The sequence below is a fragment of the Symphodus melops genome (genome assembly GCF_947650265.1).
Source record: "Symphodus melops genome assembly, chromosome: 1".
In the NCBI taxonomy this organism is placed as follows: Eukaryota; Metazoa; Chordata; class Actinopteri; order Labriformes; family Labridae; genus Symphodus; species Symphodus melops.
In genome coordinates, this window is record NC_136691.1 from 4520769 (window position 1) to 4535427 (window position 14659).

At 41.8% G+C, this 14659-nt stretch overlaps 1 protein-coding gene across 1 annotated transcript in view; it reads right to left on the bottom strand.

Moving 5' to 3' along the window:
* Positions 1–322: 322 nt before the first annotated feature.
* Positions 323–14659, bottom strand: part of map3k5 (mitogen-activated protein kinase kinase kinase 5) — a 65661-nt gene continuing 51324 nt past the window's right edge. The window contains exons 18-30 of the mRNA XM_079338378.1: positions 13497–13602; positions 11088–11245; positions 8716–8893; positions 7627–7644; positions 6880–7057; positions 6258–6426; positions 5981–6166; positions 5074–5179; positions 4464–4707; positions 4227–4339; positions 2937–3058; positions 2643–2719; positions 323–1778 (exon numbers count right to left, since the gene is read on the bottom strand). Of these exons, the coding sequence (XP_079194504.1) occupies positions 1718–1778; positions 2643–2719; positions 2937–3058; positions 4227–4339; positions 4464–4707; positions 5074–5179; positions 5981–6166; positions 6258–6426; positions 6880–7057; positions 7627–7644; positions 8716–8893; positions 11088–11245; positions 13497–13602 (1716 nt within the window). The 3' untranslated portion in view covers positions 323–1717. The remainder of the gene's footprint in view (positions 1779–2642; positions 2720–2936; positions 3059–4226; positions 4340–4463; positions 4708–5073; positions 5180–5980; positions 6167–6257; positions 6427–6879; positions 7058–7626; positions 7645–8715; positions 8894–11087; positions 11246–13496; positions 13603–14659) is intronic.

Consider the following 14659-nt stretch of genomic DNA (forward strand, 5'->3'; position numbering starts at 1 on the left):
ACATGACTACAGAATCATTAGTGTACCGGGTCGTATAGCGGTCATAGCTACAGCCTGTACTTGCACTTGACAACCTGACACATTTCGTTTAAGTTAGACCTACTTTGTAATAAAATTAAATAGAACATGTATTTTATTTTATTTAGGATATAAAAAATTGCAGATTATTCAGATTATTCTTAAAAACATTTCAGCAGCAGATAAGTAACAGGGCCTATATTAAGCTCTGCAAAGGCCTCCATGAAGTAAAAAAAACTGAATGCCCTGACCCCAACTGGGTTTTACAGGGAAATTATAAAATAACTTTTCTCAGTGTGAAAAGTCACCTGAAATATACTTTAATGATCTATTCTGTTCTACAAATACATTCGATTAGAGGGACATTAACTGTAATGCATTGCGGATTTAAAAAAATTACAATATTTAAAAAAATCTTAATGTAATGTCACATAAATGTCAGCACCAAAACTCCACCCAATATTATGTCATACAACAAATAAACTTTTTAATGTCTCTCCAGAAGTAGATTTCATCAATACAGTTACATGTACCTACTGTACTTATTTATAGCACACAACACCTCTAACAAAGTTCTTTCACAATTCCAAGATAAAAGGTTTTATTTGAACAATTTGACACAAAAATCTTGAATTTCAGATATGAAACTAAATGGACACACTACTCAGGACTTCCCCATTTCTGACATTACATTTAAAAAGTAAGAAACAAACAAGGTAAAGGCTCTTCTGTATGGCATTTTTTTGCTTTTTAAATTTGTATCACAACATAATACATCGGATTGATTGATGCGTATCTACACACAAGCCAGCAAGCACAATTGTCAGTGTACAACAATAAAAACAAATATTAATTACCAACTTAATATGATCTCATCTGATATGATCTGATTTGATTTGGGACATTACAAAAACAATATTATACAATTCATTTCTCGAATTATAGTCTCGATCCAACTCACATGGAAACAAATGTATAGGTTTAACATTGTATTCAATACATAAATGTCTTTGATATACAGGTTTGTATAACACAATATTTACATGACAAAATAATAATAAAAAAAAAAGATAAAAAGATTTAAATAAATCTCAATATGGATAAAAAAAACAGGTCATGCACGTCCTTCAGATTAGCAAAACAATTAAATTAAAAAATATTTAAATAAAGTAGTGATAAGACGCTCATGATTAAAAAAATAAAAGGTACAGATGATGGTGAATGTAGTCTTTTGTATCTCAGGCTGGTAATAGAAAACAGTCAGTCTCTAGTTTTGTAAACGGTACGTCTTGTAAGGACAGGCGAAGAAGTTTGACTGTTTTCAAGAATTCATCAGTAAATGTTTTTATCCTAATTGTCATATTTAGTAACACACCTGTAACAAAAAGGCTTGGTAATGTTCATTTGGATATAGCAAAACTAGTGGCACTTCTCAGGAATAGTTGTTTTCAAAATGACCTTTTTCTCCCAAAATCTTTTTACTCCAAAAATATCAAAATACTCCGACAAGAGCAATCAAAGAGTTTTTTCTTTTTTTTTTTCTTCTCGTGCGGGTTTAATTAAGCGCCGGGCACTCTGCTAACACAAAGTTTCTTCTCCATCAAGTCTGGCTCTTGTAAATACTGAGGTAACGAGGAGAATACTGAGCTGTCAGGACAAAGGTCGGGGCTTCTTTGAGAGGTTTTCACCACATAAGGCCTCAGATTGGCTTCTCTCTGTAGTCTGTGATGGCCTTCCATAGTTTACACAGGACCCCACCTCTGATGGGACACACAGGAAAGATGTTAGGTTACATAAAGTCAATGTTCAGTATACAATGTCTTGTATAAGATCCAAAGAGTTCACACTAAATGCCCTATAATTCAGCTTTAGTAGTAATGTGTTGTCAAAAGGAAATCCGGGGTCACATTGCTTTTAGAGCCCTCTATGGACAAAGGGAAAGTTTGAGGTATTTGCTGATGTCTTCCTGTACCTGTGTAAGCAATATTTTTAAACAGAAAATGTCATCCTTTTTTATTTTAAATGTCATACTTTTAGAGAAATAGACTGATACAAAAGGAAACTGCATGTTTAACCCTTTACAGGGCACTCATTGAAATACTTTGAAATTCAAAATTCAACCTCATAGTGTTATTCAGGGACATAACAGAACTTTATTTCTGTTCAAACATTTTTCAAAAACTGTAATTCTAATTGCCATTTTTGGTTCAAATGCCACAATAGCAGGATCAGTGAGGCAGGGTGATCTCTTCTGATTGGCTGAGTGAGGATCACATGCTTCCCGACCTTACTGAGGCTGGCCATATGTAATGATTGTGGAAATTAACAAAAATAGTCAGTTGCCCTATAAAGGGTTAAATTCAGTATCTATTTAAAATATTAGTTACAGAAGTGAAACGTTTACTTCAACTTTAAATAACTGGATTTATCTGTTAGGACCTTCAGATGTGTCAAACACATCAGTGTGTTTACAGTTTACATTAAAGATAGCAAAGAACAAAAACACACACGCACACGCACACACACACACACACACACACACACACACACACACACACACACACACACACACACAGAGGGAGTAAAGAAAGCTGGTAGAAAGAAAAAAAGAACAACTTTGGTACCTGAGTCTTAAACTCTTCAGATCGTCTCTCGTTACATCGTGGAGGATGTTGTTCAGTGTGTACTGCTCGTTCAGTATCTAAATACACAGCATGAAGAGAAATAAGGGCTTTTTGACTTCCAAAACCAATACATAAGACTTTTAAGAGTTGGAACTGTAAATTCTTGAAACTGTCTTTCATCTGATTTTGATTTCACACCTTGTAACACTGTTTTAAAAAACCTGCTTCTTGTCGTTGCAGGACTGTAGAAACATCTCATTTTAGAAAACACTCTTAATTAAAGTAGTCTCTCACTCTGTCTATGGAGTCCTGGTCGGCACCAGAAACCCTGAGCCAGCTGGTCAGATCTGGGTCCTCGTGTCTCTCTGCTGGTTGGCTCGTCTCTCCCTCTGGACCTCCTGACGATGCAGGGACATCTGTTGGGGAAAATGGGATAGGGCTCATTTTTAGACACGCTGAAACATTTGTGCAGGAAAAAAAACATTGTGCTGCGGTGTTTAGTACCTTTACTTCAAGAGGATGTGAGGAGTGTTTAGCTGGTTATGAAACAATATTGATGCTTCTTTAAAAGAAACCAAATCAAACAATCTCTATGAAGCTTTATTACCTTTGTTAATGTCTAAAAACTCTGTCATGGAGTGGATATCAAATGCACATTTTATTTCATTTTTTGTCCACAGCAAATGTTTACAATTAGTGTTACATTTGGCTGTTATAAGATAGCAGGATGACGTCTTTCTACACAAGGACATGAGAAGATCAGAGAGGTAGTGCTTTGTCCACAGGGGGGCGCCAAAAATCAATCCATACCAAAAGTTTCTGAGAGTTCTTGAGTTTTATTTTTTTAAGTAAACAAATGTAGAAATAAAATATCTCCTTAAAGGATAAACAAATATGCTGAATATTTGCCCATTGACAGTCAAGGGTTATATTCATGATGAATGGATTACTGCTATCTCTGCTTTCAGGGAAATACAGGATTGTAATGGAAGCAGGTGCATCTTATTTTTAGAGATCATCTCATGTGAAGCTGGAAACATGGAATATTCTTGCAGGGAAAATGTGTTATTATAATAGACTTTTAAAAAAGCATCTTGTTTCTGATCTCTCAACAGTTTCATTTAACTTTTATTTGTAAAGGGACCATGTTCAATAACAAACATAAATGTTGCCATTTGATGTATTGCACCAGAGTTAGCTTAGAGCAAGTTTTCATCTGCAGTCCCTCGGCAGTTGCGTCAAGCAGTTGCAAGTGTATGCTGCTTTTAAAGTTTAAAGACTCAGAATTATGTTAATTTACAGTGAAAAATAAAGATATGAATGTTTAAGCAAAGGGAACACAGTGTAATCAGTGTTCTTACTGTCAAATTCATATCTGTGATCAATGGGAGTGAGAATTTAATGTCACAAAATGTTTTGAACTCGTATGAATCCTTAAAAACATTTCTGTATTTGTTATGTACCGGTAGTTTTTTTTACTTCTAATGACTTGTTGTTAGATGAGCCGCAGCTGGTTAGGAAAACGTACAGACAGCAGGAGTGTTGCATGCAGGAAGTGTAAAAAAGGTAGGTTTGTGTCTCGACCTGCGGGCTCAGATCGCAGCTTCAGTAGTCTGATCTCCTGCTCTCTCTCTTCCAGCACTTGTTGCAGGATGGCCTGATACTCTCTCTCTTTCTCCAGAAGCTGCTCCAGCAGCCTGAGGTCAAAAAGAGGACATCCCACAGAAGGATTTAATTATCAAAACTGACAAAAAAAAAAAAAGGAAAATCCCCACGAATCCCCTTCTACTTGATGAAATCACAGAGAGTTTGAGTGACTACCTGTTGGTCTCCAGCTTCATCCTGCCAAGCTCCATGCTCACAGACCGCTGAGCATTGTGGGATTCGTGGGAGACGGTGGAGCTGAGCGTGCTGACTCCGGACGTTGCCACTGTGTCATCGTGAGCGGCGACGGGAGGCGGCCGGCTCTGGCGTGTGGAGCCTCCCTCGGGCTCGCCGTCGTCGTCCACGTCCTCCTGGTCTGCTGGGTCACTTTCAGACGCCAGACTGAAGTGAGGCCTCAGCTCTGAACACACACACACAGAAACACAGACATTATTTCACTGATTTAATTAACAGTTTAAAGGATGGATTTGATGCCATTTGACTTTTTTTTTTATGACAGATTCAGCAGTTCTTCAGATCTGCTGCTTCCTCTGCTAATGCTCCAATGTTGAAGAGCCAAATCAAATTGCCTCCATCACATTATTTATCTACGTGACTACAGCATATATGGGGCTCTGGTCTTCCTCACTTCACATCTCCAACCTCTCCAATACTGTTCCCAAACCTGCTCCCAGGGTAAACCTCTCTATTTATCAGCCAGCGCCGCCCCGAGGGACAGGTGATAACTTATTTAGAGAAGTTTGGCTCCAGACTGTATTGATGTTACCTGGCACCAGGATGGTGATGGCCGTCTGCACAGCTTTACGGATGATGTTGTCCAGAGCAAACATCCAGTGAGGCTTGATGTTGTGGTTTCGCAGCACTTTGTTCACCTGTTGACAGGACAAAAAGGAGTCAGAACATTTGAATGACATTTGAATTAGCATATTTTGGTACATTCATTTATCTTATTTTTCCCATTATGCACTCCCTTATTTCCTGATTTTATTTCCTTCCTATGGCCTTGATTTTATGCCACACTTTTTGTATCTACTGCAATAAAGAAATGTGGACACATGTTTAGCTTGCAGATATGTCAGTCTGTATTATTGTTATTCTTTTAATTTATGCACAAATTCACCAATGAATAATCCCAGTTGCATAACTCTCCTCTTTCTACTCTGTTATTTTTATTACACGGATGACCAACAGGGGGCATCAGAGCTTCATCTTCTTTAAGAATTACGTAACATCTCCAACAAACACAACACAAACACTTCAGTCATTTCATCTGCAAAACTTCAATTCTAAAGATGGACAAGAGAGCAGCTTATTTTTTACATATTGTGCATGTAAAAACATTGTTTTTACATGCACAATATGCATGTGCATGAACACCCTGAGATATTCATTTTTTTTCCATCTGTTGCAAAGGTTAGTGTGCAGGAGAGACGGCATCATGGCAGCCTTCTGCGTCCTGCAGCTCATTTAAGAGGACAACAATTGCACTGAAGTGTGCTGCAGTGTATGCATGTTGCCCTCACAGCCGGAAAATAAAAAGCATTTGCAGATGAAACCGAAAAGTAACTGCTTGGCTTTTGTTAGTGCTGCAATTTGAGATTTCCCCATTTTCTTCTTCCCTCTTCCCTTTGTTCTGTGATGTCTGTGTGTGTGTTTCTGTGTTTCATACGTACTGCGTCCTGGAAACCGAACAGCACAACCTGCAGCTGGCTGATGGCTGTGCTGTCGAAGTCCAGCTCCAGCTTGAGTTGAGAGAGCGTGTTTGCGATGATTTTTCTGTCCGCCATGCGAACAAAGTCTGCCAGACTGACCACAAGGGTGGAGATGTGCTGAGGCTTCAGTTTCATCTCCTCGGAGCCCTGGAGGTGGGAGGGTTGAAATCCGATGAGGACAGGACCTTTAGCTATTCATTGTGTGTGCATGTATCTGATCCTTCTGATATTTACCCACCTGTGTGAGCGCCTCCATCAGGTTGGTCACCACCTTGTCTCGGTCCTCGGTCAGGATGTGGTGCAGCGTAGCTCGCCTCTCGCTGTCCTTCCGCAGCATGAAGAAACCTGAATCCTTCTCATCGGGAGACGGAGGAGCGCTGTGGTCCTCGAAGTTCTCCACCGGGATGCTGAGTCGACAAAAAACATTTAATTTCAAGACTCAGAAGCTGAAAAATATCTGACTTACAATAAAGTGCAGTGTTTGCATGAGAATCAGTCAGACAGTCAGTTTATTGTCATGTGCACAGTACAATGTACATGTACAATGAAAATCTTACTTTGCCATCCACAATAAATGACAACAATAAAACTAGTAAAAAATATAGTAACAATTAAAAGAAGCCAAATGAAAAACAATAATAATATATACAAATATAGAAAAATATGGCAATGTGAAGGCAGTAGAGATGATGATGATGATCACAATGACATATTTTATCTCATTTTAAAATGTCTAAACTTCACTACATCAAAGTCTTTTCACAGTACTGCTTCAGTTTTTATTTTGTGCCCTTTCAAAAACTGATCATATTTAAAACACCAGTTTGACTTGTCGACCACATGAACACGTCTGAACCAACCTGAGGAAGAGCGACCGGGGCCCCTTGACATCCCTCTCGCTGTAGCACTTGGCGCTGGGCTTGAAGACGAAGGGGTTGGTGTTGAGGTCATTGTCAGGGGAGACGGAGCCGTACTCGCTGCTGCTGCTCGTGTCCTCCACCACCACCGGCACGGGCAGAGAGATACTCCGCAGATACTCTGAAGGACACAAATGAAAGCTTCTTACTCCCGCCTGTTGCTGCAGTTAGGCGTTGACAGGTCTCATGTTTAATTTGTGTGCACCAATCAGGACGTACAGTAGGAGCTGTTCTTCATTTACAAAGAGGACTGAAGCTTCCAGGAGGAGGAAATTAGTGAAAGTGCTGATGGAAAATTATCATCCTTTTAAGAAGGGAAAATCTGATAATTCTCCATAATCATGTTTCGATGGAGAGGAGCTTTATCTGATGTATCAGCCAGTAAATGATGTCCATTGTGTATAACATTTAAAAAGAGGGGTTATGAAGACGTTGAAGCATTCAGAAAGAAGTCATGTTGTGCAATGTCTATTTTGAGTTCTTCTAAAGGGCAGTCGTGCAAGCGAGGCCACGAGGAAGGAAAGAAGTGTAACCTAGATACTCTCCAGCTGATCATCGTGCTGATGTACAGATTACACAGCAGTCAACACAGCGGCAGATTTGTCAGGAAGAAGGAGATGAAGACGAGGAGAAGGGGAAGAAAAAGGAGGAGGAAGAAGATGAAGATAAAGAAAAAGAGCGGTAACTCACCTGATCCTGGTGACAGAGCTGTGGATGGAAAAGCATGAAACGTGTGTCAGTGTTTAACCGAGAGCAAAACAAAAAAACTGATTCCCTGCAAGAGATGCAGAAAGAAGGTGAGCTTTTTTGGATTTTCCTCTGATCTTGTGTTCTGGTGCCAGGACACATGAAAGCTTAAGTACTGCAGGCTGAACACCCGATGAGAATTGTTCTAATGATGAAACCCCGACAATGAGGACACAATGAGGGTGTGTTCATGCTGTGTGAGGATGAACACAGAGAGCAGGTACAGCTGGTGACACTGTTCAGGAACATGAGAGGACACTTCAAACACCAACCAAAACAAATGTTGACTTTTAATGTCCGAAGGGAAGTAGAGCTAGTTTCAATGTGAACATGATCTGCATAGCTTAACGCTCTCTCATCATCAGGGAATTTATTTTGATAAATGAATCAGTCACATGTGCGCTTCCTGTTTAAAACTGTTTGTTGTTGTTGACTTTAGTTTGCTCTGTCTCTTCGGTATCATGCATTTCGAAGGTCGATCTAGGGACGGGCACTTTGGGATTTTTCAGACGCACTTCCTGTCAGCACCAAAGTTAAAGGTGCTTGCTTTGCACTTACTGACGTTGTTCCCTTCTTTCTAGATCCTCGCTTGTGTTGTCTCACTCTCTGATGTGCTTTCTATAAAAGTGTCTGCTTAGCGAATTGTAGAATTGTAGAATTGAGCTTTGATGGAAAACTTGGAGGAAACTTTCATCACAAATATTGGAAAACTGTGATCCAAGTTTTTCTCAGAAGTTTCAGTTTGGTGTGTGACAATTTTTTATCAACAGCTCAGAGTCTTTCACCAAAAACATTGCAAACTTGAAGAGTAAAATGTTTAAACGACATTTGAAAAAAGGTTAGTAAAAATCTGAGGGATTTTTTAATAAACAAGCTTTTGTTGACAAGGCTGAAGATTTATTTTCCTTTGGACAAAGACAGGATAGTTGTTTCTGCCTACTCAGACACAGAGTGATTTTAAATTGCAGGGTTTTTTTATCAGCTGTTGGAACAACAAGACTGTCAAGCTGAAATAAAGTGAACTGAAGCCACCTGTGAAGCTATTCTTGCCCTTCTTCTTGCGGCTTGTGACGGTGAGGAACTCGTCTGTGAGCAGGTCGAAGGCGGTGGCACGCCGGTCCGGGTCTGGCTCGAAGCAGCGCAGGATGAAAGCTTTGGCCTCCAGAGACATGGACTCTGGGATCTCTGGGTGGATCTTAAACATACCAACCTGCAGAGAGACAGACAAGAGAAGAGGGAAGCTCTGAAATTAATATTAAAAAAAAAAAAAACAGGAGTGCATGCCTCTTCCTTTTATGGTGTGGTAGGAGGAAACTTAATCCAGCGCTCTGAGACAAGTGCACAAGGCCCCGCTGTTGCTGGAGGCAGCACTTGTGAGCAATAACACTCAAAGTTGAAGACTCTCCTGACAATAAGGAGGCGAGAAATTCCTGTTGTTGCTGTTGAGGAATGTTGTCTTAAGATGAGCTTGGAGAGGCCCCTCCCTTGAGACATTCCTCGAGGATGAGAGGAGAATCTTTGCCGACTATTTGGGAAAAACTCGGCCCTCCTCACAAAGTGCCGACTCAGCATGCTGCAGTGGAAGATGATGTGATAGTACGTGCATGACTCCTGTGATCTGTGTCAGTTTGTGTTTCATGTTCATGTTTACTACATGATCTTTACAGCACAGTAACATACTCCCTACTCGTTTAAATTCACAGCCCTTCAATTAAAATACATCGTATGGAAAGTTCCATGATTGAAGCTCAGACTGGAGCGCTGTAATGCTTTCCAGGCAGCTCTTAAACATCTTTAATGTCTTTAATTGGCTGCACGTGGATTAGGACAGTATTTCATTGGAGGCCTTTACATTTCCAACCTGAGCAAATACCCAGTGAGTATCTCACACACACACACACACACGCACAGAAACTGGGAGGAAAGACAATGAGGGAGTCTCGGTGAGCTCCGCATGTTTGTGTTCAAACAAATGTTCGTGCATCGACATGGAGTTTCTGCTGGGCAAGGTCACGCTACAGCACACAGGTGCAGGTGCAGCACAGCCGACTCTCTGGTTTTTGTTTACTTAAAAAGGGAACTGATACTGCTAGACCTGCCTATTAATTCTTCAGTCGGCGTTGGAAAAAAGAAGCGTTTATTAAAAACACAGAGTGAGCATTACATAATGAATGAATTCAACACTGTGGATTTTAGACGACTGAAACAACAAACTCAGGGTTAGCGTTAGCATGTTTTATGTCTACACTGGTTTATTCTAGTAGTCTGAGGGTTTGTGATGTGAAATCTAAATTATAATCTAACAGGAGAAACAAGTTCCCATGTATCTGTGACTTAGGTAGTAAGCTCTGAAGTGTCCTTGAATTAGAAAGCCTTTTCTAGTCTCGTCGTGAGGACAACTCATTCATTTGATGTTTTTTTATGGATGCTGTTTTGGTCAGATACAATCACCATGACACGTGTGAAGAAAAAATAAACTCACGCGACAACACACGTGCACACTACCGGCGTCAGTGTTGGGCAGTAACGCATTACGAGATCGTAGATAAATAAAAAAGAATTTGTTCAGAAGCCCTGAGAGTGAGTGGATGTGCAAATCAAAGTCATTCTTGCGTACGACAAGAAAAAAATGGATAATCCCAGGAGAAAAAAATAAATGCACAAAAACTGCAACTGCAAGTTAAATGTTTTTTCAAATATCTGATTGTGTTGATCTACAACCTGAAACAGTTGAAGTTGCTGTTTCATAGGCAGCACTGTTGGGCGAGGGACGGGGGGGGGGGGTGGGGGGGTGGGGGGGGGGGTGGTCAAGATGTGGGAATGGTGGGAGTAGAAATGCATGGGTTAATGACTGACTTTAACATGTAAATATTTAACTTTCATAACTGAAAATAAAAACATTCGATCACAAATAAACATGTTCTCCTATTATTGCTTATAAATTCTTCATGTTGCATGTGTGACTGTTGCGTAATGGCGACCTGACTGTAAGTCACTTTTACTGTGACGAGGTTTGTTTAACAGAACGATCTTCATCAGAGCCTGGAAACATGTTCTGAAGGAAAGATTCAGTTTGAATGTGTGAAATGTCTTTTGTTGGTTTTGCAGAGCAAGATCGACAAATAGCACAGATTTTTGGTGCTAATGCGCAAAGCAGCGGTAAGCAGATGGCACACTACAACAACACAACAAACTGGATAAATAAATGTGATTATAAATGAAACATCAGGGAAGTAATTATCAGCACTGCGACCTGAAAATTAACCCCACTCCCAGCTGCAGCTGTTCACTGTTGTTTAACACTTTGTGGAAGATTTCACCACAGACACAGATGTTCACTTGTCCTGTTAGCTAAAATTAAGCACATCACCCAGTGGGATGAAGTGCGTGCTGGTGTCTCTCACCTTGAACATCGCAGCCTGCGGTTCTCCCAGTTCATAGAACGGCGGTTTCCCAGTCGCCATCTCTATGATGGTGCAGCCCAGGGACCAGATGTCTGCTGGTTTGCCGTATCCACGCGGACCCTTGTCTATGATTTCAGGAGCCATGTACTGTAATGTGCCTGGACCATAAACAGACAGACAGACAGACAGACAGACAGACAGAGGGTTATGTTAGATGGTTAGTTACTGTGAAATGTTTAATGCAGCAGTCAAACATAGTTTAGTTTCGTGTCTCGGCTCTGACCTCATCCGTCTGCGCAAATTTGTTTCACCTACATTTAAGGAGAGATGAAGTTAATGCTTAAACACTTAAAGCAAATGATGTGATGCATGTATTACTTGTCATTTATTAACTTAATAGCGTGCAGGGGACGCCAACTCTGACTTCATGACATGCAGCCTAAATGTGGAAATAGCAGAAAAAAAAGAAACATTTATGCACTTTGACCCTTTTTGCATTTGATCTGTCAATGCCTGGAATTACAGACAGGTGAGAGAGAGAGAGAGAGAGAGAGAGAGAGAGAGAGAGAGAGAGAGAGAGGAGAGAGAGAGACAGAGAGAGAGAGAGAGAGAGAGAGAGAGAGAGAGAGAGAGAGAGAGAGAGAGAGAGAGAGAGAGAGCGAGAGAGAGAGAGAGAGAGAGAGGGAGAGAGAGAGAGAGAGAGAGAGAGAGAGAGAGAGAGAGAGAGAGACAGGGAGAGAGAGAGAGAGACAGACAGAGAGAGAGAGAGAGAGATGAGAGAGAGAGAGAGAGAGAGAGAGAGAGGAGAGAGAGAGAGAGAGAGAGAGAGAGAGAGAGAGAGCAAACACTTCCAAGGACACAAGGTGCTCCAGGGAGAGAGAGAAGGTAAAAGTGACATCAACGCCGGATGAATGGAGCAGATGTAAAAGCCAAAAATAGCTCAAAATCAGGTCTTTTCATTCTTTGTTCTGAGGCAATGACACCATCCTAACTAATGACCAATCAGGTTAAGAGAGCTTTCTCAGGGCCTCAGCAGTTGTGCGTGTTCTTGTAATCACAGCTCCCCATTGAAAAGACTCTTTTGTGCTAATAATAGCCAGCTGGGCGGTAGTCTCTGCGTTTAGAAGATTGTGTACTGAGCTAAAAGCAGGGCAAGGGAGCATTTATAGCCGGCCTGCTCTATAAACAGGAGTAGCCCAGTTTTGTGAACGAGCTCCACCTTTCAGGGTAAGTCCCTGCGTGTCAGCAGACGGAGGGTGTTATCTGCCGAAACCTTCTCTACTTCACACGAGCGTGTAAACCTGATGTGACCGCAGACTCGTGCCAAAACAAGCGCCTCTGTATAGAAACAGTCTGCTATTATCAGTGAAGTCATTTAGTGGCAGAGGAGCGGAAAAACGCGTGACTGAAAGAATGGCAACAGGAGATGAAGTAGTGTCTGCGTTCGGTTACCTCACCGCTCGGCTCAAAGGTTTATTCCATTGTTTGTAAAAAGGGGATTTCTAAGAACTGTAAAAGGGAGAGTTTGGATTTTACTCCACACGCACGAATCATCAGCTGCTACGTGATGGAACCGCTAGTCAGGAGAATACCTACTTTTAGGATGCACCGTATGACTGTGTCTGTCCAAACTGTTGGAAATGACTTCCTGTTGTCCCGGTCGGCTTTTAAACTAGAGCTCAGGAAAGTGGGACACCATGTGTAGATCTGATCTTTACTCCACACGTGTCCCCTCATGGAGAGCTGTGCCCAAGGTCAACCTTTTTGATCTTACATCAGGATTCACAGACAGCAAGCTGAACACTATATGCTGCTCAGCCAGGCAAGGATACGCACTCACGCCGCACGCCGTGTAGACGCTGAGTAGGTTTGAGAGGGGCACACCCTGCCCACTGCTTCTCATCTGAAGGGGCCTTTACATGGGATGCAACACAGGGGAGGAAAAAGCAGACCGATTACAGGGCTCGCACTCATCAGTGACATTTTTGGACATATGAACCCACGGCATATGCTTTGACGCAGATTCGACGCAGAAGAATAACTCAGGCATATTTCCACATATGTGTGTGTGTGTGTGGGGGGGGGGGGGGGGTACAAGGAAAATGTTTCTTTTTTTTTTTCACAGTTATATTTTCAGGCTTTTTTTGAGACTTTATTGTATAGACAGGGAAAGGTGGATAGGGTTGGAAAGGAGGAGAGAGTATGGGGAAAGACATGTGGGAGGGTCTGCCACAGGCCGGCCGCCTGTGCGAGGACTGTGCCTCGTGCCTCAGCACATGGGGATGCGTGCAGTGCCAATGCGCTTCAGGCCACCCCTGAAACGACTATTTAAAGACAAATATTTCTGAACTTCGATGAACAGGAAGCGTGGACCTATTGGGTCCCTCAGTCTGTGGCATCAGAGCGTACCTGTGAATGTCTCGGTGCAGGGGTTGATCCCGGCCAACCTCTTGGATGTGCCGAAATCTGAAATCTTCAGGACGCCGCTGTAGGTGTTGATGAGAACGTTATCACCCTGGCGGATCACAAAGACATCGGTGAGAACAGACTCAAGGAGAACCTGACTGTGTGGATGCTGCTTCAGAGATTATATGACACGCTCGCCACTCCTTGTGTAAGCGACAAACACACAGCAGGTTACAACACAGTGAGTGGGAGGAGGAGGGCGACATCCCCGCCAAAACAAGGTGATTAACATTTACTGATGATGCTTATATGACCCTGTTGTTAGCGCATGTGGATGCAAGAGGAGGGGGCTGCTGACCCTAATCACTGTGTGAGGTGGAGGTGTTATCAGTCTTTGTCACAACAGAGAGGGGAAAAAAAAGAGAGAGGGGATTTTACATAATAAATTACAGGAGGAGAGGCAGGATTACTGTTTCAGTCAAAGAGCTGTAAAGACAAAGTTCAACAGCAGTGAGCAGCTCCGATTCTGTCCGAACGCAATCACACCAAATCTCATTTATTTATGAGTTTTCAAACGTAAGAATTCAATGCGGACCTTTACGACTGAGCGGCTGCAATCAATATTAATCAGAGCCATCACATTGCTTCACTTTCTGCCTTTTCTTATTGTGTTGTACTGTGTCCTGTCCTGTCCTTTCATTTTTCTTCTTCTTTTCTCGGCGTGTTGCATCTATTGGATCTCGTTTTCTCTTCTGCTCCTTTTGCATCGTGTCTCGGTAGTTTTCCCTCTCAACGATCGCCTGTCAATCACCCAGCGAGGCCACTGACCTCTTCTGAAATGTGTTTTTTCGCAGGCTGGATTTCCTGTTTAAAAAGTGGAGGTTTTTACAGGTGGTGTCCGATTCTACGCCGGTCTGACCACAAGGAGCTCGTCATTACAGCAGGTATATCTCCTCTGCATTAAAAAGGGTCATCTCTGTATCACAGAAATCAATGTCAATTCATAAATGCACCTAAAAGCAGCCTGATTGAGCATCCTTATACTAATATAAATAACAATAATAAGACACGCATGCTTCAGGTGAAGGATTTGTGACGCCTTCATGAGTCAGCGAGAAGCCCGTAATTAAACGGGGGAATGAATAACGTCAGATAACGCGCGCTCA